General features: G+C 39.3%; 1 protein-coding gene across 1 annotated transcript in view; it reads right to left on the reverse strand.

Annotated features, from left to right (window-relative positions):
- The window catches only part of GOLPH3L (golgi phosphoprotein 3 like), a 52,309-nt gene that overhangs the window by 7,167 nt on the left and 19,245 nt on the right, over positions 1 to 25,897 (reverse strand). Inside the window, exons 3-5 of the mRNA XM_045479076.1 lie at positions 22,098 to 22,229; positions 20,295 to 20,409; positions 7,086 to 9,321 (exon numbers count right to left, since the gene is read on the reverse strand). Coding sequence (XP_045335032.1) covers positions 8,894 to 9,321; positions 20,295 to 20,409; positions 22,098 to 22,229 — 675 coding nt within the window. The 3' untranslated portion in view covers positions 7,086 to 8,893. The remainder of the gene's footprint in view (positions 1 to 7,085; positions 9,322 to 20,294; positions 20,410 to 22,097; positions 22,230 to 25,897) is intronic.

The following is a 25,897-nucleotide window of genomic DNA, read 5'->3' on the forward strand; positions in this document are numbered from 1 at the left end:
TTACGGGGGTACGTATAGAATAAGACAGTCTCTGCTCTTAGCTTAATGGACATGTGGGGAGGGGCTTCACAGTGTGCCAGGTGTACCCTCTGATTAAGTAGACACATCCTCCTGGAGTGTCAGTCCACATTTTTATATTAAAAACAAACATTAGTTTAATACTAATAACACTGCAAAATTCATATTAAAGTTTAATTTTCCAGGCAGCTTCTTGTGACAGCCTTGGGGCTATCTGTTCATTTTTTTGTATAATTAGGTGTACTTCTGGAAAAGTCTGAGAAGCACTGTAATATGCAAATTATACCAGGCAAAATCTGGTAAGCATTGAAATAAAAGTGTTAATAAAGTGTTATAGGGGTTCGTAGGAAGAGTCATATTCAGTTTAGATTCCCTACCACCTGTGACCAAGAAAAAAAAAAGACTTCATGGGGTGGGGGGTGGCACTTGAAATAAGATTTTTTTTTTTTTGTTTTGTTTTTTATTCAAGTAAACTCTACATTCAACGTGAGACTCAAACTCATCAACCAGCTTGTGACTGAATTAGCCAGGTCTCCCTGAGATAAGTTTTAAAGAACTCAGCAGTTTTCTGGGTAAAGGTGAAGGAAGGAAGGGTATTCCAGGTGATAGGTGCAACACAAAGGCTAGAAAAATAGAATCGAGTGCAGAACATGGAGGGCTTTGAATGCCAGGATAAGGCACTTGTGAATAATTTAGTAATCCATGAGAGAGACATTTAAGGTTTTTAGGCCAGAGATGGGCAGATCAGAACTTCCCCTTTAGGAAGATTCATTTGGAGATAATGAATAAAAATAATTCAGAATTCCATGCAGAAAGACCCCAGAAGTGGCAGTCTAGCCAGGAGTGCACTACAATACTCTAGGTGGAAGAGAATTGGGATTTAAGCTAGAAATGTAGTTTATAGAAAACTGTGAACCTAACTGAGAAAGTCTGTGTCTATGAGATTCACAGCTGAGTGAATACAGGGAATGAGGCAGCCATGTGCTTCAGGGTAATATTTGCAGAAATAATTCAAGAAGAGCAGTCAATATGAGAATGGAATTGGAAACAGAAAATGAGGAGTTCAGCTTTGAGAACATTGACTTTTTAAGACAAATGGGCCATTTGGTGGAGTTATCCAGGCAATGAAGCCTTTGGATAAATGACCCGAGATCTCCAACATAGCTACCATTTTAGAGGTCTAGGAAATGTAGACCTAGAGTTTGGGAGAAAAGTAGAAGGTCACTATGAGCAAAACTTGGACTTCTTCATGTAAATGTAAGTAAAGTTGTGGAAGTAGATGAGATCACCTAAGGAGAATGAAAAAGAGTCCCAAGATGGAAAACTGGATAAAAGTTGGCAAGGGACACAGACACAAATGATCAGAGGGGAAAGGAGAAGAACCAGGAAAAAAGTGACAGAAGTTGAAGATGGAGGGGACAAAATTGCATGCAAAGAGTGAGGAAGTGATAGCAATATTCAACAGTAAAGCAGAGGAAGGAATTAGAATAATGAAGAGGAGGCAGAACTCTGTTTTCTTTTTGGGAAAACAGACACGATTCAAGCATGTTTTCAGAAAAGGGCAAGAGGCTAATTGAGAGAAACTAAAAAGGTAATTAATCCGTTTTCAGTTTATTTATTTTTGAGAGAGAGACACACACACACAGAGCGTGAGTGGGGGAGGGGCAGAGAGAGAGAGTGAATCCGAAGCAGGCTCTGCACTGCCAGGGTAGAGCCTGATGCAGGGCTTGAACTGTGAGACCGTGACCTGAGCCGAAGTCAGACACTTAATGAACTGAGCCACCCAGGTTCTGCTGTAATTATCCATTTTAAAGAGAAGATAAAGAATTAAAGTCTCAGGGGAGATCATTAGATCAAGAGGGAGAGAAACAGATGTTGTTGAAGGGGAAATTGTACAGAGAGATTTTGAAGTAGTTAAACATTTAAGGAAGTCACGTTGAATGTCCTTGCTTTTCTGCAGTCAATCTTTTGAGAATAAAAAGGATGGCAGGGTGGGATAGAGAATCTAGGAAAGGTGGGGGTAGAAACAGCACTATAGAAAATAGCAATGATTCCTAAAAGATCTAAGATTAGATAGGTATGGATTTGTAGTAGTCTTAATCACCATGGCTTTGAGACTTTGGTCAATAACTCCTGGCTGTCTTGATATGGAGAAAACAGCCAGCCTGTTAAGGACAAAGGACTGGTAAAGAAGGAACAGTGGAGGGAAGACAATGAGGAAGTCCATATTGGTTTGCCAGTTTGTTGAAATACCTGACCATAGCATCGAGGCTCTCTAGGAAGGACGGAATAGAAAGGCGATGGAGAACTGGGCATGACACAGAGGAAGCTCAGATTTGGTGGGGATGCTAAGAGGCAGAAGAGTAGGAGGTCATAGTGAGGGGAATTTGAGGGTGTATCTAGGAAGGTGGAGAAATTGCAGGTTACGACGAGCTCCAGCCTATAATTGTAATTGATGGTAGATATGCAGGGATATAAAGTCACTGACTTTGATGTAATCAAGCACACGTGAAGTCACAAATGTTGAAGTCTCAGAGCATAATGATAGGGAAGGGGGTTAGGACAGGGTGACTGTGGCCCATAGTCATAGGTGGGAGTGAGCTATACGTCTCCAACGTATGTATTTAAACAGATAAGTCACCACATTGTGTGCCTTACATTGTGTAGAAAAACTACAGTATTAGGTAAGTATGTATGACACCAAATGGGTTGTACTCATAAGTGTTTAAAAGATCATTTCTAGCTGAGCTGGGCAAGGAATGTTTCAGACAAGGCAGAACCTGAACCCAGACCCTAAGGATGAATAGGAAGGTTGGAGATTGGCAGAGGGTGGGGGAGGAAAGGAAGACAATTTAGAGGACAACCTTATCTTATAAAAGGTTAGAGGGTAACTGAAGACAATGGAAGAGGGAGAGGGAAACTATAGCAAGGGTAACAATTTCCTAGGGGGAGAGAGAGCCTGCTAGCCCAATCTGTATTTTTGAAAATCTCCCTAAGGACAGTCTATAAATAAGGCTAATCTAGGAACCTGTGTGGAAGCAGCAAACCATGAAGCTGTTCAGGTTGCCGGGGTCCTGAGGAGACTCGTAAGTCATAGTCAAGTGTTGGGGTTTCATGAGGACACAGGGGAACCTGATTTCAAGCAGGAAAATTGTACTGTTAGACGGGATTTGTAAAGACTTAACTGGAGTAGCTGGGTGGAGAGTGGACTGGAGGAAAGGCGAGACCAGCTGGACATCTGCCTGTGGTAGGCCAGGTGAGACTTGAGGCCTGATCAAAGGCAGAAGCCATGTAAATGAAGGAGCCGAAGAGACAAATGATACCGGAGGTGGGGAATAAAGATGAGAGAACCAAGGATGAATCCCAGGTTCCTGAGTGAAGTGCCATTAACAGAGAAGCAAATCCAAGAAGAGGCAATTGGAGGGAAGAAAGTAAGGAGAGAAGAAGACCTGAACTTCTTACCTTTTGGGGTTTTTTTCTTGCTTATGTCTGACTGTTTCAGGTCAGGACCTAAATATATTTACAGTATGGGATGGGATATCTGGGAATAACACTGTACAACTTGCCAATGCATGAGCTACTTTCTACAGAAGAATGGCCATAAAAACAAAAACAAAAACAAAAACAAAAACAAAAACAAAAAACGTGAGACTGCAGAAATATCTGGGTCTCTTAGCACCCTCTGATGGGCCAAATTGAGAATATTAGGAAATTAACCAAGCTCTATCATCTCCTTGCCTCCTTAACAAACTTATACTCTTAGAACTGGCCCAAAGTGTAGCCTGAGGAAAGGAGCTAAGTGATCAAAATAATAGTTAAAGATAAATTTCAAAAAAGGAAAAACATGTTGGGGCGCCTGGGAGGCTCAGTCTGTTAAGCATCTCTCCCCCTCCCTCCTCTGCCCCTCTCCTGCTTGTGCTCTCTCAAAGTGATAAACTTAAAAAAAAAAAAAAAGATTATCTTTTTCTCCCTCTGTCCCTCTCCCCCACCCGCTTGTATGTGCTCTAAAATTAAAAAAAAGAAAATTATGAGGAAAATCATAACTTACACAAATGATGTAACTAATAAGGTATTAAACTGGCTCAAAAGAGAATCTGAAGGGGCACCTGGGTGGCTCAGCTGGTTTAAGCGTCATGATCTCACAGTTCGTGAGTGTGAGCCCCACATCAGGCTCTGCACCGACAGCGTGGGGGCTGCTTGGGATTCTCTCTCTCTCTCTCTCTCTCTCTCTCTCTCTCTCTCTCCCCCTCCCTCCCTCGCTGGATCTCCCCCGCTCAGAGAGAAAGGAAAGAAAGGGAAGGAAGGAAGGAAGGAAGGAAGGAAGGAAGGAAGGAAGGAAGGAAGAAAGGAAGGAAGAAAGGAAACAGAAAGAAAGGGAAAGAAAGGAAAAGAAAAGGAAAGAAAAGAAAAAAAGAGGAAAAAAAAAAAGAAACCCTTCTGAAGGGGTAAAAGTCCCTAGATTCCTGAGTTTCTAAGGTAAGTTCAGATAAAATTTGCTCTATACTTAGGGAGGTTCAAGTAAGTTGAGAAAAACAAAGTGGTGGACAGACTATATTCAGGGGGAAAAAACTACACAGAACATGTCTGTTTAAAGAGCTCTTTTGGAGTACTTGATCTCACCCCCCAAAGTTGAATCTACTTTTTTACTATTTGGAATATAAAGGAAACTGATGGCATTGAGTTGGACTGCTAGAAATAGGAGATTTCTGCCAGGAAGTGACCCTCACTTTGTCTGACTTGCATTCTGAGATAATTTTACTGCTTCCTGGGAGAGATAGCTCCCTTTCTCACTTAAAACACAGTCATCCGTGTCTGGTCTCTTTCCATTGGAACTCACTGGGGAGAAAAGGCAGACAGACCAAAGTCTTGGAAAGAACTGGGGACACAGGAACAGAGATTCATGTACACATGTAATAGATAATAGGAAAATATTAAAAAAAATAAGTTCTACCTAAGTTGTTTCAGTATTAAAACAATCTTTTTATTATTTAGAGTAAAACATTTTTAAATATCATATGAGTGAATATATGTCTACAGTTCTTTTAAGAACTGTGGAAAAGGGGAAGAACAAAATTTTTATCTTTTAATTAGAATCCTTTTTAGAGTTGTTAAAATTTGATGTCAGAAAACATACAATAAGAGAGTATTTAAAGTGTTATACAAAAACAAAAAACCCATTAGCCAGAAATTTTTTTAATTTTTTTTTAAGTTTATTTATTTTTGCAGAGACAGACAAGAGCATGAGTGGGGGAGGATCAGAGAGAGAGGGAGACACAGAATCTGAAACAGGTGTCAGCACAGAGCCCGACACGGGGCTCAAACTCACAGACAGCGAGATCATGACCTGAGCCGAAGTCAGGTGCTCAACCAACTGAGCCACCCAAGTGCCCCTTATTTGCTCACTTAAATGTGAGTTCTTGGGAGCCGAAATTGTGTCCTACACAACTTTTTATTGTCAGCACCTAGCAAGTGCCAGTTTTGGCACTTATAAGAGCCAAATTTGTAAGTACTCAATATTTTTGGGATGAACGAATTACAAGCAATAAAATATCAAGCAGTGTTCTCAAATTTTGACATGCAAGTTTTTGGAGACTGTGTTTATTCATTTTTTTAATGTTTATTCATTTTTTGAGAGAGACAGAGCATGAATGGAAAAGGGGCAGAGAGAGGAAGACACAGATTCAGAAGCAGGTTCCAGGCTCTGAGCTGCCAGCACAGAGCCCAACGCAGGGCTTGAACTCACGAACTGCAAGATCGTGACCTGAGCCAAAGTTGGAAGCTCAACCAACTGAGCCACCCAGTCGCCCCTGGAGACTGTGTTTAAAGTGCAGCTTCCTAAGCCTCTAACCCCAGAGAATGATTTACTAGGAACTTACATTTTCGTAAGGTACCCCCCACCCCCACCCCACAAGGTGATTTCAGTGCAGTGCTCTTGGCACCATGTTTTGAGAAACACTGTATAAAGGATGACTTATGTGAACAATGTTTTGTTTGAAATAAAAAGAACAGGAAGTATAAACAATCCTAGTATATACATTTCTTATTATTCCTTGTGCTGTAGACATTATAAAGAAGGGAAGAACAATAAGCCTGTTATAAGCACAGTTATCTTTTTTGTAGAGGCCACTTTTAGGTAACAGGCTTGAACAATGGAAACTTGAGCAAGGCCAAAGGGTCCACAGCCTGACCAGTTGACTGAATACAGACAGGCCCATCAGGCAACCCATCTCAAAATATCCACAGGCCCTAACTAACCAATGGGCTACTCACAACCAGGCACAGGTACCAAAACAAGGGAAAATTCCATGATCCCCATATCTCCTTACCTCCCCCACTTTAAAAACAGCCCCCACCCACTGCCTCCTGGCAGACAGTCTCTACTTTGCTCCCTAGTGGTATATTCAAGACACTTCTATCCCGGCTCTTCTGCCTCAGGTGAATCCTTCCACAGCCTGCGCCCCAGGCTTCCATCTGATTGGGTCGCCCTACATTTGGGTGCCCCCATCTGATTGGGAGAGATGCCACACTTTCACATGTTGTTAACTCTGTTACAGTTAGGTAGGTTACCTGTGTTTCCAACTTTATACTTTCAGCTCTTAGGTAAGTTTCAGTGTCACTTGCAAGTAGATATGAATAGGGCAGAACATAATCCTTTTCTTGATGAAAAATGGTATAATTGGGTAAATTATTTTGATTGAGATGGAGACACTATTCAGACTACAACATTAGCTGGTGTTCAGGTTAGCCTTGATGTATGCCCTGCCTATATACGTTACGATTCTATTTGTCTATCTTTAATATTCTATACAGGATGAAATAGGCTGGTCTCCTGGTGTAAAGGGGGGAGTGTTACTGGCCTTGTGTGGAAAGTTCTTATTTCTAGTTAAAATAATTGAAGTTGTAAAACCAGAAAACCAATAATTATTTATTATACAGAAATGTGAAAACCCTATGCATTAAAGAAGGTGTTTTGCAGAGAATACTATACAGATTCAAACTGAAGACATTCTCATTGAGATACAACATAAAAATAAACACTGACCAAGTGTTGCAAGAAAGAACTCGACTTCTACCCCCCAATCAAGCTGACACTTTCCAGAACAAAACCTGGTTCAGAAAGGAAAACTAAGCCACGTAGAGACAACACATGGACTGCTTTTGTACTTTCAGAGTGCCAAACTGAAGCTCTACTCAGCTGCACGTTTAGAACTCATTTCATGCTAAAATTCGTATCTCTAGTCATATAAGCAATACCTGAAAGTGAAAAACAAAAACAATGATTGTTGATTTGGGGAATTCCGTGGGGCTACACAGGTTTGAGGGAGGAGATGAAAGTTACAATCATTCATTCGTTTCAGATCAGGAAGAGTTGATATCAGGTCTGGGTTGTCTGTATGAGCCCTTTGACAGCCTGCTTCTCTGTAATGGTCAAAAGCTGAGTGTAGATCTCCATGTTGAGTGTTGAGATTAAATAAACAAATCTTAAAAAAATATTTGCATAGTAAATGCCTGAATTTAGCACAACTTGGTGCCTGTCCTCTTTATATTCCCAAATAGTAGACTTTATGTCAACATGCATTTCATACCAAATTGCCCATCAAAATAGTATTTTTCTTAATCTTCTCTTAGCACTCACTACTGAATTGAAAAAACTGAAAAGTTTTGAGAGATTTGGCTAGAAAGATGGTTATATTGAAACAAGACTAATGACTAGGAGGTTATCTATGGACTAAATACAGACAAAACTGCTTCTAGAACCCTTAAATACGGACAGAATCTATCAATTTATGAAGGAAGCCAAAAACAGGGAACAAGAAGATCTGGAGTTTAGATACACTGTCTGGATTCAGGATGCTGCTATTAGGCAACTGAAATTTATAATTCCCTCAATTTGATCAGAGCAGAGACATATAGAGTAAATCTGGAGGAATCAGGACAATCATGAGCTAAAGGGTGGAAATTCTCATGCCACCTCCCTCCCTTATAAACTGGAATGCTGATTGTATGAAGGACGGGGCTGAGAGACCCATTTTTTTCATTCAGACTTTTGCCCTAATGAATGAGGGAGTAGGATAATGCTAAGAGAGAGTACAGAACATATTTCTGATTCTAGGACTGTGAGAACCAGGTAAGCAAATTTGCAATATTCTCATTAGGTTAGAAAAGGAATGCTGAAAAATCATTAGTGGGACATAAAATCCCAGAGACCATCTGCTCCAAAAATTAGTTTTGTTTCTACTGCCCAGACAGTTATTTCAATAACTACAATCCTTAGTAGAGTCTGAGAGACAAAGACTGTGAAAACGTGTATTTAAGATAAAAAACAGGGCGTCTGGCTGCCTCAGTTGATAGAGCATACAACTCTTAGTCTCAGGGTAATGAGCTCAAGTCCCACATTGGATGTGGAGTCCACTTAAAGAAAAAAAAGAGATAGAAAACAAACCTTAGAAATCTTAATTAATGATTTGCTCTACATCTCATTCACATTTTGTGGCTGGAGAACTCCAAATCCCACTTAGATATTCCTGTTTATCCAAAAGCACACTGGATGGAAGCAAACCAGGAATGAGAGAAAGTGATAATTGTGTGTGTGTGTGTGTGTGTGTGTGTGTGTGTGTGTGTGTGTGTGTATATTCACCTAGTTTATTCACCTCTGCAGTGGAAATTTAGGGAGAAATAAAGTCTGCTTACAATGGTCAAGGTTTATGGAGAAGCCCTGAAGTTGGCTCTCCCCAAATCATAAGTCTGATTCAAGAGAAGGAAAAAAAAATACAAACAAAAAACGATGAAAAACATCTCATCACACAAAACTCCGTGTGGTGTCTCTGACGGTCACGAGCCAGCAGGGGAAAAAGGAGAAACCCACCCACTGGCTTTAGGATTTATTGAAGGCTGCCAGCACAGCCCAGATCATCTCTGTGGCACTGTGCTTTGTCCCCTCCACTTCAGGGTCCAGTTCTACTAAGTCCTTGGCTCGATTCATTGCCACATCATACCTGTCATCTGTCAGAGAGGAGAAGACATTCTCTAGCACGTCAGAGGAGTGGGCCAGCACCAGGAGCGCTAGTGTTCGTTTGTCCATACGCTGGGGGTCATTCACCCACCGCTCTAGGACACTATCTTGAAGTTTTTTCACTAGTCGCTGTTTCTCTGTTGTATTGGTCACTGGATGAGTAGTCATGTCAAATAGGAGGAAATTCTGCTTCTCTGTGGTTAGAATACCCTTCTCTACTAGGTTCTTTGCAATTCGTTCTCTCACATTTCTCAGTTGATACTGTAATTTGAAGGGGTTCCAGGTCTCACCTTTGGGAAAAAAACAAATGGAAGACTTGAACAATACGCTAAGCCAACTAGACCTAACAAGACATCTGCAGAACATTCCACCCTAACAGCGTAATACATACCCTTCTCAAGTACACATGGCATACTCTACAGGATAGACCATTTGCTAGGCCATAAAATCAGCCTTAATAAAAGGACTGAAAACATACAAAGTATGCTATCCAACCACAATAGAATTAAACTAGAAATTAAATACAGGAGACAATTTGGGAAATTCAAAAATATGTGGAAATTAAACAACAAACTCCTAAATAACCAATGGGGTCAAAGAAATCACACTCAACTCTGAGTTGAATGAAAACTTATGCGATGTAGCTTAAACCAGTGCCAAGAGAGAAAGATATGACCCCAAATGGTATGCTAGAAAAGATATTAAATAAATCAATAACCTAACTTCTACTTTAAAAAACTAGACAAAGTAGAACACAATAAACACGAAGGAAGCAGAAGAAAGGAAATAATAGAGATTAGAGAGGAGATAAATAGAAACAATGAAAACAATAGAGGAAATCATTAAAATCAAAAGTTGGTTCATTGAAAAGATCAACAAATTGACAAACCTAAAATGACAAAGAAAAAAGAGAGAAGAATCAAATCACTAACATTAGGAATTAGAGAGGAAACATCACTACTGACCTTAAAGAAATAAAAATGGCAGGGGGTGCCTGGGTGGCTCAGTCGGTTCAGTATCCGACTCCAGCTCAAGTCATGATCTCACAGTTCGTGAGTTGGAGCCCTGCTTCAGGATTCTTTCCCTCTTTCTCTCTCTCTCCCTCTCCCCCTCTTTGCCCCCCCCAAAAAAGTAAATAAAAAAAAAATCAAATTGAATTTCTATTCATTAGCAACAATCTGAAGATAATTTTTTTCTCAATTTTTGTAGTTGTTTTCTTACAATTATACTCATAATAGCATCAAAAAGAACAAAATAGTTAGGACTATATTTAACAAAAGTAGTATAAGACTTACACATTGGAAATTACAAAATATTGTTGAAAGAAATATCTAAATAAATGGAAAGGCATCCATGTTCATGGATTAGAAAACTTGATATTATTATTATTTTTAATTTTTATTTTATTTTTGAGGGAGAGACAGAGCACGAGTGGGGGAGGGCAGAGAGAGAGAGGGAGACACGGAATCTGAAGCAGAATCCAGGCTCTGAGCTGTCAGCACAGAGCCCAGTGCGGGGCTGGAACTTATGGGCTGCGAGATGATGACCTGAGCTGAAGTCGGACGCTTAACCAACTGAGCCACCCAGGTACCCCAGAAAACTTAGTATTTTTAAGATAGCAATATTCCCCAAATTGATCTGCAGATACAATATAATTCCTATTAAAATCCTACCTTAGGGGCACCTGGGTGGCTCTGTCGGTTAAATGTCCAACTCTTGATTTCAGCTCAGGTCATGATCTCATGGTTCGTGAGTTTGAGCCCTGTGTTGGGCTCCGCACTGACAGTGCAAAGCCTGCTTGGGATTCTCTCTCTCTCCCTCTCTAAACAAATAAACTTAAAGAAAAAAAACGAAAAAGAAAAAAAACCACTACTTTGCTTGATTGTCGAAACTGACAAGCTGATTCTATAATTCATATGGAAATGCAAAAGACCCAGCATGGCCAAAAAAATATTGAAAAGGAACAATAAAGTTGGAGGACTCACATTTCCTGATTTGAAAACTACTACAAAACTACAATAATCAGGGAGCCTATGTGGCTCAGTCGGTTAAGTATCTGACACTTGGTTTCACCTCAGGTCCTGAACTCATGTTTCATGAGTTCGAGCCCTACATTGGCCTTCCTGCTGATGGTGTGGAGCCTGCTTGGGATTCTCTCTCTCCCTCTCTCTCTCTGCCTCTCCCCTGCTCACTCTCTCTGTCTCTCTTGAAATGAATAAATAAACTTAAAAAACCAAACACTACAATAATCAAGAGAGTGCATAAGGGGTTGCCTGGGTGGCTCAGTTGGTTAAGCGTCTGACTTTGGCTCAGGTCATGATCTTGTGCTTTGTGATTTGAAGCCCTGCATCAGGTTCTCTGCTGTCAGTGCAGAGCCTGCTTTGGATCCTCTGTCCTCCTCTAGGTGCCCCTCCCCTACCTATACTCTCTCTCAGAAATAAATATTAAAAAAAAAACCAAAACAGTGAGAGAGAGAGAGAGAGAGAGAGAGAGAGAGAATAAGAATAGACATAGAGAGGGGCACCTGGGTGGCTCAGTCACTTAAGCATCCAGCTCAGGTCATGATCTCATGGTTGGTGGGTTTGAGCCCTGTGTTGGGCTCTGTGCTGACAGCTCAGAGCCTGGAGCCTGCTTTGGGTTCTGTCTCTGTCTATCTGTCCCTCCCCTGCCTGTGCACGCACGCATCCTCTCTCTCTCTCTCTCTCTCTCTCAAATAAATAAATAAATAAATAAATAAATAAATAAATAAATAAATAAATAAAATAGACCTAGGGATCAAAAGAAGAACCCAGAAATAAACCCATACATTTATGGTCAAATGATTTTTATTTTTTTAAGTTTGAGAGAGAGAGCGAGAGAGAGCAAGCAAGCATGTGTGTGCAAGTGGGAGAGGGGCAGAACATCATTAGTATTAGGAAAATCCTGATAAAAATCACAATATACCACTACATGCTCATTAGGATAGATAAAATAAAGAAGACAGAGAATAACAAGTATTGATGAGAATGTGGAAGAATAGAAACTTATACACTGGTGTGGAAATGTAAAATGGTGTAGCCACTTTGAAAAACTGGCCTCATTCCTGTCCTTAAGAAGTTTAAAATCTAGTATGGGGTGACCGTGGGGAGACAAAAAACATTTGAAGTGGGCCCTAATGGCAAACTGGACATAGAGATAAGGTTCTTTAAAATGTTAATCACTGAGGTATGACATCAGGGATGATGATAGAGTAAGAAGTGCGAGAAATCCATCTCTTCACCTAGACAATTATACTAGAGTCTATTTTTTTTAAGTTTATTTATTGTGAGAGAGTGTGCAAGAGCAGGGGAGGGGCAGAGGAAGAGGGAGGGAGAGAATCCCAAGCAGGCTCCACATAGTGCAGAGCCTGATGCAGGGTTTAAACTCATGAACATGAGATCATGACCCAAGCAGAAATCACACTTAACCAATTGAGCCACCCTGGTGCCCTACTAGAATCTATGTATGTATCTATACATTCAAAGAAACGAAAGAAGTGGACATAATGTGTGCCTCAGAAAGCACAGATATCAACTTTACTAGACAAAGACTTGAAAACAATTGTCTTGAAGATGCTCAAAGAGCTAAGAGAATGGAGCTATGGACATAGGGAAACAATATATGAACAAAATGAGAATATTAATGAAGAGATAAAAATTATTGAAAGGAACCAAAAAGAAAGTCTGGAGCTTAAATACAAGGGCTGAAATGAAAAACACCACGTATATGGGTTCAAAAGCAGATTTAAGCAGGCAGAAAAAGAATGAACAAACCTGAATATAGGAAATGGAAATTATATAGTCTGGGGAACAGAAGGATGTTTAATGAGAAAAAGTAAACAGAGCCTAAGGGACCTCTGGTACACCATCAAATGGTCAAATATATGCATTGTGGGAGTCCCAGGAGGAGGAGAGACAGAAAAGGGGCAGAGAGACTATCTAAAGAAAATTATGAAAACTTTCTGACTATCTGAAAACTTTCCAAATTTGATGAAGGACATGAATTTATAAATTCAAGAAGCATAATGAACCCAATGTCAGATAAAACATCCATACTGAGACACATTATGATAAAATTGTTAAAAGCCAAACAAAAAGAATCTAAAAGCAGAAAGGAAAGAGAGAAGTGAGTCATCACATACAAGGGATCCTCAGTAAGATAACAGATTTCTCATCAAAAAATTTGAAGGCCAGAAGGCAGTGGGCCAATATATTCAAAGAGCTGAAATAAAAGGAAAGAAAAGAAAAGAAAAGAAAAGAAAAAAGTAAAACCTGTCAAATGAGAATTCTATATCCAGAAAAACTGTCCTTCAAAAATGAGGGAGAAATTAAGACTTTCCCAGATAAACAAAAACCAAGGGGATTTGCTACCACTAGCCTTGCCACGCAAGAAATACTAAAAAGGAGCCCTGCAAGTTGAAATGAAGGGAAGCTAGGAGCACCCGGGTAGCTGAGTCAGTTAAGTGTCCGACTTTGGCTCAGGTCATGATCTCGTGGCTCGTGGGTTTGAGCCCTGCTTTCGGCTCTGTGCTGACAGCTCAGAGCCTGGAACCTGCTTCAGATTCTGTGTCTCCTCCTCCTTCCACCTCTCCCCTGCTTACACACTCTCTGTCTCAAAAATAAATAAACATAAAAAATAGGAAAGAAATGAAGGGAAGCTAGACAGTAACTAGAAGCAGTATGAAGAAATAAATATCTCCAGTAAAAGTAAATATATATACAACTATAAAAACTAGTATTGGTTTGTGACACTACTTTTTATTTTCTATATGCTTTAAAAGATAAATACATCAAAAATAATTATTAATCTATGTTATTGGGCATACTATGTATAAAGGAATAATCTGTGACATCAAAACAGAAAGAGGGTGGAATGGAGCTATATCAGGGCAGAGTTTTTCTATGTCATTGAAATTGGTATAAAATCAGATTAGGTTGTTCTAACTCTAGGATGTTAAATCCCATGTAGTAACCAAGATGATATCTACATAAAATGAGAGAGAATACAAATGTTTCACTATAAAAAATCACCTAAACACAAAAGAAGACAGTAATGCAGGAAATGAGGGACAAAAACCTATAGGTCATACAGCAAACAAATAGCAAAATGGTAGAAGTGTCTCCTCACGAATAATTAATTTAAATGTAAATGGATTAAGCAATTCAGTCATAAGACAAAGATTGGCAGAATGGGTTAAAAAACATGATCCAACTATATGCTATCTACAAGAAATTCACTTTAAATCGCATTACAGACCAATAATCCTTATGAATATAGATGCAAAATCCTTAATTAAATATTAGCAAATTGAATCCAATAGCATATTAAAAGGATTATTCATCATGAACAAGTAAAATCTATTCCAGGAATGTCATATATATATATAAAAAAAAATCTGAGCAAAGGATCTGAATAGACTTTTTCCAAAGAAGACATACAGATTGCCAACGAGTACATGAAAAATTGCTCAATATCACTAGTCATCAGGTTCAAATCAGATCACAATGAAAATCGCCTCACACATGTTAGAATGCCTATTATCAAAAAGACAAGAAATAACAAGTGTTGGAAAGGATGTGGAGAAAAGAGAATCTTTGTGACTGTTGGTGGGAATGTAAATTGTTGCAGCCACTATAGAAAACAGTATGGAGGTTCCCAAAAAGTTAAAAATAGAGCTATCATATGATCTAGCAATTTCACTTCTGGGTATTTATTCAAAGGAAATGAAAATAATAACTTTATGCACTCTGATGTCCACTGAAGCATTATTTACAATAGCCAAACACAGAAGTAACCTAAGTGTCCATCGATGGTTGAATAACTAAAGAAAATGTGTATATATCTATACAATGGAATAGTATTCAGCCATAAAAAGAAATCTTTCCATTTGCAACAACATGGATGGAATCTGAAGGCATTATGCTAAGTGAAATAAGTGAGACAGAGAAAGACAAATACTGTATGATCTCACTTATATATATGGAATCTAAAACACAAAAATCCAAAAGGGATGCCTGGCTGGCTCAGTTGGTAGAGTGTGTGACTCTTATCTCAGGGTTTTAAGTTCTAGCCTCACGTTGGGTATAGAGATTATTTAAAAATAAAATCTTAAAAAAAAAAAACAACTCGGGGCGCCTGGGTGGCGCAGTCGGTTAAGCGTCCGACTTTAGCCAGGTCACGATCCCGCGGTCCGTGAGTTCGAGCCCCGCATCAGGCTCGGGGCTGATGGCTCAGAGCCTGGAGCCTGTTTCCGATTCTGTGTCTCCCTCTCTCTCTGCCCCTCCCCCGTTCATGCTCTGTCTCTCTCTGTCCCAAAAATAAATAAACGTTGAAAAAAAAAAAATTAAAAAAAAAAAAAAAACAACTCAAAAACAAAACAAAAAAGCTCATAGATACAGTGAACAGATTGGTGGTTGCCAGATGCAGGGGTGGGCAAAATGGGTGAATGTAGTCAAAAGGTACAAACTTGTAGTTATAAAATAAATACGTCCTAGGGATGTGATAAACAGCATGGTGACTATAGTTAACAACACTGTATTGTATATTTGAAAGTTGCTAGGAGAGATCTTAAAAGTTTTCATCACAAGAAAAAAAATGTGTAACTATATATGGTGATGGATGTTAAGTAAACATACTGTGATCATTTCACAATATACTAATCCTGAATCAATGTGTTCTATACCTGAAACGAATACAATGTTGTATGTCAATTATGCCTCAATAAAAAGTAATCAATGTAATAATACATCACATTAATAGAAAAAAAAAAGCCAGTCATCTCACTTGACTCAGAAAAGACATTTGACAAAGATGAATACACCTTCATGATTTAAAACTCCCAGAAAACTAGGAACAAAAGGAAAATTTCTCAACAGAATAAAGGGTTTACTTTAAAAAAAATTTTTTTTTAAATATTTATTTATTTTTGAGACAGAGACAGAGCATGAATGGGGGAAGGTCAGAGAGAGAAGGAGACACAGAATCCAAAGCAGGCTCCAGGCTCTGAGCTGTCAGCACAGAGCCCAACGCGGGGCTCGAACTCACAGACTGTGAGATCATGACCTGAGCCGAAGTCGGAGGCCACCCAGGTGCCCCTAAAGGGTATACTTTTTTTTTAGTGTTTTTATTTCTTTATTTTTGAGACAGAGACAGAGTGTGAGTGAGGGAAGGGCAGAGAGAGAGAGAGAGAGAGAGACAGACAGACAGACAGACAGACAGGATTGGAAGCAGGCTCCAGGCTCTGAGCTGTCAGCGCAGAGCCCAACGTGGGGCTTGAACTCACAGACCGTTAGATCATGACCTGAGCCAAAGTCAGACACCCAACCGACTGAGCCACGCAGGTGCCCCAGAATAAAGGGTATACTTAAAGGGTATAAAAATGCACAGCTAACATCACATTTAATAGTAAAAGACTAAAAGTTTTCCCTCAAAGGTCATGAACAACATAACGATGCCTGCTTTCCCTACTGCAACCAGAGCTGTTAAAGAAGAAACAAAGATGTGGACCTGCGCACGTTGTTCAAGGGCCAACTGTAGAGAAAATTCCAAAGAGTACACAAAAGTGCTACTACAGCTAATAAACTAATTCAGATAAGTTGCAGGGTACAAAAAAAACCACACAAATATCAGTTGTTTCTATATACCAGTAATGAACAATCTGAAAAGGAAATTAAGAAAGCAGTTCCATTTATAATAGTGTCTAAAAGAATTAAATATTTAGGAATAAATCTAACCAAGGAGGTGAAAGATTTATATGCTGAAAACTATATAGCGTTGCTGAAAAACATTAAAGATGACATTAATAGTGGAAAGACATCTCATTTTAATGAACAGGAAGAGTTGACATTTTTGAGATGTCAGTATCACTCAAAGAGATCCACAGGTTCAACACAATCTCTAACAAGATTCCAAAAGCCTTTCCCACCAAAATGGAAAAGCTGATCCTCATATTCATATGGAATTTCATGAGACCCAGACAGCCAAAACAATCTTGAAAAACAATAAAGGTGTGGGACTCATACTTACCAACTTCAAAACTTACTACAAAGCTATAGTAAGTTAAATAGTATGGTATAGGCATAAGGACAAGCACAGATCAATGCAATAGAACGGAGAGTCCAGAAATAAATCCTCAGATTGATGATGAACTTATTTTCAACAAGGCTACTAAGACCATTCAATGGGGGAAAGGGCAGTCTTTTCATGGATATAAAACCAAAAGTGGAAGGAACAAAAGAAAAAATAGATAAACTGATTCAATTTAATCAAAATCAAGAACTTTTGTGCATCAAGGACTACCATCAAAAAGTTGAAAAAACAACCTACAGAATGGGAGAACATATTTGTAAATGATATATCTGATAAGAGATTAATATCCGGAATATACAAAGAACTTCCAAAACTCAACAACAACAACAACAGAACTCAATTAAAGAAACGGGCAAAAGACTGGAATAGACATTTTTCCAAAGAAGATATACAGATGGCTCATAAGCCCATGAAAAGATGCTCATCACTGGACATTAGGGAAATGCAAATCAAAACCATAATGAGATACCACTTCATGCCTACTAGGATGGTTATAATTCAAAACAAAACAGGGGGACCTGGGTGGCTCTGTCAGTTAAATGTCCAGCTCTTGATTTTGGCTCAGGTCATGGTATCAGTTTGTGGGACTGAGCCCTGTATAAGGCTCCACGCTGACAGCACAGAGCCTGCTTGGGATTTTCTCTCACTCTCTCTCTCTCTGCCCCTCCTCCACTCTCTAATTCTCTCAAAATAAACTTTAAGAAACAAACAAACAAAAAACCCTCAAAAAAGCTAAAAATAGAACAAGTGTTGATGACAATATGGAGAAACTGGAACCCTCATGCAGGGTTGGCGAGAAGGGGTGCAGCCTGTGTAGAAAACAGTTTTGTGGTTTCTCAAAACAGAACTATCATATGAGCCAGCAATTCTACTCTCAGATATATATTCAAAAGAATGACTAGCAGGGACTTGAATAGATATTTGTATATTAATGTACATAGCAGCATTATCCACAATAGCCAAAAGGTGGAAACAACTCAAGTGTCCATCAACAAATGAAATGAATAAAAAAAAAAATGTGGTGGGGCATGCACATGGCTCAGTTGGTTAAGCGTTCAACTCTAGATTTTGGCTTAGGTCATGATCTCAGAGTTTGTGAGATCAAGCCCTGCGTTGGGCTCCGCACTGTCAGTGTGGAACCTGTTTGACATTCTCTCTCTCCTTCTCTCTCTGTCCCTCCCCTGCTCATACTCATGCACGCTCTCTCTCAAAATAAATAAACAAACAAAATGTGGTATATCCATACACTGGAATATTATTTGGCAGAAAAAGGAATGAGATTTTGATACATGCTACAACATGAATGGACATTGAAAACATTATGCTTAGTAAAAGAAGCCAGATAACAGAAGGGCAAATATTGCATGATTCCACTTATATGAGTTACCTGGTGTAGGCAAATTCATAAAGACAACAAGCAGAAAAGAGGTTGCCAGGGTATGGGGGGACAGGGAGAAAGAGGGATGTTTGGGATGATGAGAAAGCTTTGGGTATAGACAGAGGTGATGGTTACATAACACTGTGAATGTATTTGATGTCAGTGAATTATACATTTATGAATGGTTGAAACAATAAAGATTATATTATATGTATTCTACCACAGTAAAAAATGTTAACTATAGGGGCGCCTGGGTGGCGCAGTCGGTTAAGCGTCCGACTTCAGCCAGGTCACGATCTCGCGGTCCGTGAGTTCGAGCCCCGCGTCGGGCTCTGGGCTGATGGCTCAGAGCCTGGAGCCTGTTTCCGATTCTGTGTCTCCCTCTCTCTCTGCCCCTCCCCCGTTCATGCTCTGTCTCTCTCTGTCCCAAAAATAAATAAACGTTGAAAAAAAAAAAATGTTAACTATATACCCCAAAGTAACTAAAACATATCCACACAAAAACATGTCCAGATATGTTCACAGCAGCATTACTCATAATAGTCAAAAAGTGGAAATAATCCAAATGTTTATCAACTGATGAACTGATAAATAAATGTGGTACATCTATACAGTGAAGTATTATTTGGTAACAAAAAGAAGTCAAGGTAAACCTGGGGAAGTTCTAGTAAGATTGGTAGATTGTATCAATGTCAATATCCTGGAGGTCATATTATATTACAGTTTTGTAACTGGTCATCACTGAGGGATTCTGGGTAGAGTGTATAAGGGATCTCTCTGTACTATTTCTTACAACTTCATGTGAATGTACAGATACCTCAATTAAAATTTCAATAAAAAAAAAAAACTGTTCCAGAAGGTGACACTGGCTGTGACCTCAAAGTGCCCCATGGAAGATTCTCCTAAAATTTTATGCCATAGATCAGCTTACTTATATAAAAGTTTTTGAATTTACCCTTAAAAAAAAAAGAGAGAGAATAAAGTATTGGTACATGATAAAACATGGATGAACTTTAAATATTACCTTAATCCGGTCAAAAAAAAGTTGTACATTTCCTTTATATGAAATATTGAGAATAAGCAAATCAATAGAGACAGAATGTAGATTAGCGGTTGCCTGGAGCTAGGCAGGAGGCTTGGGAAAAATCGCTAATGAGTATGGGGTTTATTTTTGGGTGATGAAAATGTTGTAAATTAGGACTGTGATGGTCTTAATTTAGGACTGTTCAATTGTGTGCATATACTCAAATCCACTTAATTGTGTACTTTCCATGGGTCAACTGTATGGTGTGAATTATGAATCAATAAAAATGTTTGGGGCGCCTGGGTGGCTCAGTCGGTTGAGCGACCAACTTCGGTTCAGGTCATGATCTCATGGTTTGTGAGTTCAAGCCCCTTGTCGGGCTCTGTGTTGACAGCTCGGAGCCTGGAGCCTGCTTCGGATTCTGTGTCTCCCTCTCTCTCTGCCCCTCCCCCACTCATGCTCTGTCTCTCTCTGTCTCAGAAATAAATAAACATTTAAAAAAAAATGTTAAAGTTTTTTCTTGTGGAGAATACTATTAAAGAGCTTATGTGGTGGGGTGGTGGACGTAAGATAGAGCTTTGGAAAACTTTATGTATTGATTAACCATGTCTTTTCTGTCCTTCTTTAAATACAGTTAAACAGTGAGCCATACATTTCTTACCCAGCATCTTGAATTCCTGTATTCCACTGCTTGAACTAGTAGGATAAAGATTATAAAGTGTGGGATTTTTTTTAGCCATTTTGAGCCATCTTACCTGTGAGTAGCTCTATCCATGTCTGGACAGTTTCTGTGGGTTCAGTTGCTTTGATGTGTTTGAGAGTTTCATCCAGTAAAACATCCCCTGTTGGGCTATCTGACTTTAGCAATACCTTTAAAAGAAGAAACAAGGTTTTGGGATGAGCACTGGGTGTTGTTATAGAAACCAATTTGACAATAAATTTCATATATTGAAAAAAAAAAAAAAAGATTTGAATTCCAAACAGAAAAATAAATAAATAAATAAATAAATAAATAAATAAATAAATAAAAATAAAAGAAGAAACAAGGGACCCTGGTTCATTCCCTTAATTCAAATTAGAATCTTTCAATATACTGTATATACATTATGGGTCAAATGTTGTAGGAAATGCAAAACAACATAACACACTATCCCTGTCCTCAAGAAGTTTAATATCTAGTATGGAGTGATAGTAGGGAGAAAGAAATAACATTTGAAGTGGGCCCTAGTGACAAACTGGATATAAATGATCAGGAAGAAAATATGCAATAATAACTCTTTAGGTCTGGAAAACTAGCCTGTGAAACAATTAATAAAGGTAAAAAAGAAGAGGAAGCTACTTTAGGGCAAAAGTGGATAAGTTTGGTTTTAACTCATAAGGGATAGCTAAGTTGAAATGTCTAGTCAAGAGTTAAATATGTTCCTAGGGGTAGAAAAAGAAGACAGGCCTCAGATTTGATAGGTTAATATCATGGAGGTGATAGATAAAGCTAGAAGATAAATGGTATCTCCAAAAGGAAAGAAAGGTATGCAAAAGGATGCAAACTGAGACTCAGATGTTAAGGAATGGAGAAGTATAAGAAATAGGGTACAGGCGGGGTGCCTGGGTGGCTCAGTTGGTTAAGCGTCCAGCTTCAGCTCAGGTTATGATCTTGCAGTCTGTGGGTTTGAGCCTGTCGGGCTCTGTGCTGATAGCTCAGAGCCTGGAGCGTGCTTTGGATTGTGTCTCCCTCTCTGCTCCTCCTCTGCTTGCACTCTCTCTCTCTCTCTCTCAAAAATAAATAAACATTAAAAAAAAAAAAAAAGAAATAGGGTACAGGCAAGAAGCAAGAAAATGTAATATAACAAAGACCAAGAATGGAGAAAATTTCAAGTAGGGGGAGGTGGTCAAAAAATGTCAAATGCCACGTATAGGTTAAGAGAGAAAAATAAATTGAAGACAAAAGAGAAGCTGGTGATAGGGTGCCTGGCTGGCTCCATCAGTAGACCATGTGACTCATGATCTTAGGGTTGTGAGTTCAAGTGCCATGATGGGCATAGAGCCTGCTGGTGACACTGAAGAATGTAGTTTTGGTAGAGTTCAGAGTATGACAATGAAGTTATGAGTGGAAAAAATACGTAGTAAGAAAACAGAGATGGGAGTCAAGCTCATATGGTGGAGGGGACTTGCTATAAATGGAAGGAGAAAAATCTAATGTTATCTGAGCATGACCAGAATTAAACAAAGACTGCACCCAACCCAGGTGTTTGCCCTCCTCCTATGTAACACTCTATTTCATAATGTTATAGTTATAGATACAGAGGAGTAACAATCAACAGCATCCTAAATGTGATTTTTCTGCATAAAAAGACAAAACCATAAACTTCTTGTAACTCTTTAGATAATGGATACTTGAATTTCTCCCTCTGCTATAGGTTAATTAAACCTGTTAGACAATGGGACAGCTGAGTCAGTGATATTTATCTGGTCTCACTACTCAGATCTTCCCATTTCTCCAAAATGGACCATTGGTATCTGCTCTTTCATAAGTCAGGAGAATGTTCACAAGGCTGTTGCACCTTTCTGTCCAGTAGTCGCTTCTTACGCATGGTGGGGGGTTCCAGATAGATTCGACCCCGCATGGCCAGCTCTATCAGGATGCCTCCTCGCAGGCCAGATGATATGCAGTCATTCCAGAAAGATGTGTAACCCTAGAAAAGGGGAATAAAAAGAAAAGAATGTTCTGAAAGGGTTATGGGCTAGCAGCAGGCACCTTAAGGATGGTTCATTTCATTGTGATTCATTTCATGTCACATTACGTGTACTCAAAGCATAAAATAACAGAATCTCTCTTTAATTCCCTTTGTCTAAACGCCCGAAATAAGATTTTCTGACTTCAAGCTCTTTGTGAATTCCCAGGGTTCAGCTCCTAGTTAATAATTGGCAGGTCAATTTGTAATTTTTGAAAAGAATTTTGGCTTTTTTGAAATCTGTTTTCATGACATTCTAAATTTCAGAGTATCAATATTAGCAGAAAAATGTATAAACCATCTGAGCCTTTTACTCCTCCAAGACATGGATTATTTGCAAGCCATTTTGATGGATGATGTGGTAGAAATCCAGCTCTGCTACTGACTACGTAAATGCTTTGGGTATGTTATTTCTCAAGTGCAATGTCCTCATCTATAAAATGTGGACACTAATATCTATCTTTATAAGTTTGCTGTGAGGAATAAATCAGGTGTCCTATATAAGAAAGCATTTAGTAGAGAACCTGGCTTATAGTAGGCACTTAAATATTGGTTTCCTTTAGTTAGGAGCTAGAGGGGTACAAAGACATAGAAGAAATACCCACTGTCTTAAGAAATTAAAAATCTAACTGGAAAGACCATGCAAACTTGAAGAAAGTTCTATAATATATAAATTTAAATATTTTAAAAATTTTTTTTTAATGTTTATTTTTGAGACAGAGAGAGACAGAGCATGAACGGGAGAGGGTCAGAGAGAGAGGGAAAAAACAGAATCTGAAGCAGGCTCTAGGCTCCAAGCTGTCAGCACAGAGCCCGACACGGGCTTGAACTCACAGACTGCGAGATCATGACCTGAGCTGAAGTCGGAAGCTCAACCGACTGAGCCACCCAGGTGCCCCTATAATAATATAAATTTTAAATAAAAGCTCAAGTGAAAAAGGAGATAGGCAAAAATGACTACTGGATGTTTGGTTTAGATGATAGTTTTTCTTTTTTTTTTTTAATTTTTTTTTTCAACGTTTATTTATTTTTGGGACAGAGAGAGACAGAGCATGAACGGGGGAGGGGCAGAGAGAGAGGGAGACACAGAATCGGAAACAGGCTCCAGGCTCTGAGCCATCAGCCCAGAGCCCGACGCGGGGCTCGAACTCACGGACCTCGAGATCGTGACCTGGCTGAAGTCGGACGCTTAACCGACTGCGCCACCCAGGCGCCCCTAGATGGTAGTTTTTCAAATTATAAACCACTTTTGGGCTAGTCAGAAACTTTCATGGGACTTGAACTGAGGTTTGAAAAATAGGTTGAATTTAGCAGTGAGGGAGGGTTTTCCAGATGAAAATAAATCATTCAAATTCTACTTATTTTTCAAGAGACCATTCTAAGTAAAAGTATAAAGGAAGGAGACATCAAATATGTTTAGAGATCTAACTCAAGGACATAAGATCAAGTTGGCTGTGGGAAGCCTTGATGCTCTGAACTTTTACTGAAAGGCAATATCGAATCCTGAGGATTGTAAGCAAGGAGTTATGATTAACACAAGAAGACCCACCAAAAGTATCAGACCCGTCTAACACTCTACCTTTTGGTGTAGCACTCCCTCTTGGAGAGAAGCTGGGTGAGATGTTGGCAGGGAGGTTCTAGCATGGCTTTAAAGCATCACCTTTAAGGATCGCTACATAAATTGGTATTTTAGGGACGCCTGGGTGGCTCAGTCCGACTTTGGCTCAGGTCATGATCTCGCAGTCCATGGGTTGGAGCCCCGCATCAGGCTCTGCGCTGAAAGCTCAGAGCCTGGAGCCTGCTTCGGATTCTGTGTCTCCGTCTCCCTCCCTCTCTTGCTCTATCTCTCTCTCTCTCTACCCCTCCCCCAGTCATGCTCTGTCTCTCTCACACTCTCAAAAAAAAATCAGTATTTAAAATTTTTTATTTTTAAATGCATGTTTATTTTTGACAGAGAGAGAGAGAGAGAGAGTGAGAGAGCACACAAGCACACAGGAGAGGGGCAGAGAGAGAGAGGGAGAAAGAGGATCCCAACGGGCTCCACGCTCAGCACAGAGCCCAACACGGGGCTCGACCTCATGACCTGGGATTGTGACCTGAACCAAAATCAAGAGTTGGATGCTAAAACTGATTCAGCCACCCAGTCACACCCTCCACTTTATTTTTATTTAGTATTTTTTTTAAAGTTTATTTTACTTTGAAAGAGAGAGAGAGAGAGCAAAGGGGGGGGGAGGGGAGCAGAGAGAGAGGGAGACAAAATCCCAAGTAGGCTCTGTGCTATCAGTGCAGAACCTGATGCAGGGCTTAAACTCATGAACCGTGAGATCATGACCTGAGCTGAAGTTGGATGCTTAACTGACTGAGCCACCCAGGTGCCCCATATTTTTAAAACAAATCAATATTTAACCACTCTTCTAGTTGACCAATATTTTCTTTTCTTTTTCTTTCTTTCTTTCTTTTCTTTTTTTTTTTTACCACCTCACGTTAGACATTATTATTGGCATTATCATTATTTTATACAGGTCTGATTTACTCAGATGCTTACCAATGTCTTTGCTCACCATTCCTTCTTGCATCTCAGACCTCCTTTCTGGTACCATTTTCCTTCTTCCTAAAGTAGAATTTCCTTAAGTGAAAATCTGTTGGAGGCAAACTCTATTTTATCTGAAAGGTCTTTATTTCACCACTGTTTTTTTAAAGATAGTTTCTCCGGACATAAAATTCTAGGTTGATAGTTTTATCACACTGACCATATGAAGTCCTCCTCTTCTAGCTTCCATTGTTGCAGTGAGAAATGTATCATTCTCATTGATTGTGGTTTCTTGTAGGTGTGATTGACTTGTCTTTTTTTCTCAGGTTCTTTAAGATCTTCTCCCTTGGTGTTTTGCAGTTCGACTATGACATGACTATGTGAATTTCCTTATCCTGTTTGGCATATGCTTCCTGTTTCTATAGGTCCATTTCTTAGTTTTCAAAATTTCTCACTTTTTATCTCTAAGAAATTTGACTCTCCTCCGTTTTATTTTTTTCTTGTGGGACATCAATCTTTCTTATTCTAACCCCCATATCTTTAACTCTCTTTCATATTTTCCATTTCCTTTGTCTCTAAATTGCTTTCTGAAGAGTTATTTTATATCTGGCTTCCAATTTTCTCTCTCCATCTATATCTAATGTGTAACCATGAGATTTTGATTTCAACTTTGATTTCTAAAAGTTCTATGTAGTTATTTTTCACATTTGCTTGCTCACTTGTGATCAGTTCTTTTGGTTATTCATTTTGTGATTCTTTTATTTCTTTAAAAATGTCATAGGGGCGCCTGGGTGGCGCAGTCGGTTAAGCGTCCGACTTCAGCCAGGTCACGATCTCGCGGTCCGTGAGTTCGAGCCCCGCGTCAGGCTCTAGGCTGATGGCTCAGAGCCTGGAGCCTGTTTCCGATTCTGTGCTTCCCTCTCTCTCTGACCCTCCCCCGTTCATGCTCTGTCTCTCTCTGTCCCGAAAATAAATAAACGTTGAAAAAAAATTTTTTTTTTTAAAAAAATGTCATAGATATTTTATATCGTCTGGTCATTTTAATATCTGAGGTCCACGAATGACCTATTATTTGCTATTTCTGCTGTTTCTTTCTTGT

The sequence above is a fragment of the Leopardus geoffroyi genome, chromosome C1 (assembly GCF_018350155.1).
Source record: "Leopardus geoffroyi isolate Oge1 chromosome C1, O.geoffroyi_Oge1_pat1.0, whole genome shotgun sequence".
Classification (NCBI taxonomy): domain Eukaryota; kingdom Metazoa; phylum Chordata; class Mammalia; order Carnivora; family Felidae; genus Leopardus; species Leopardus geoffroyi.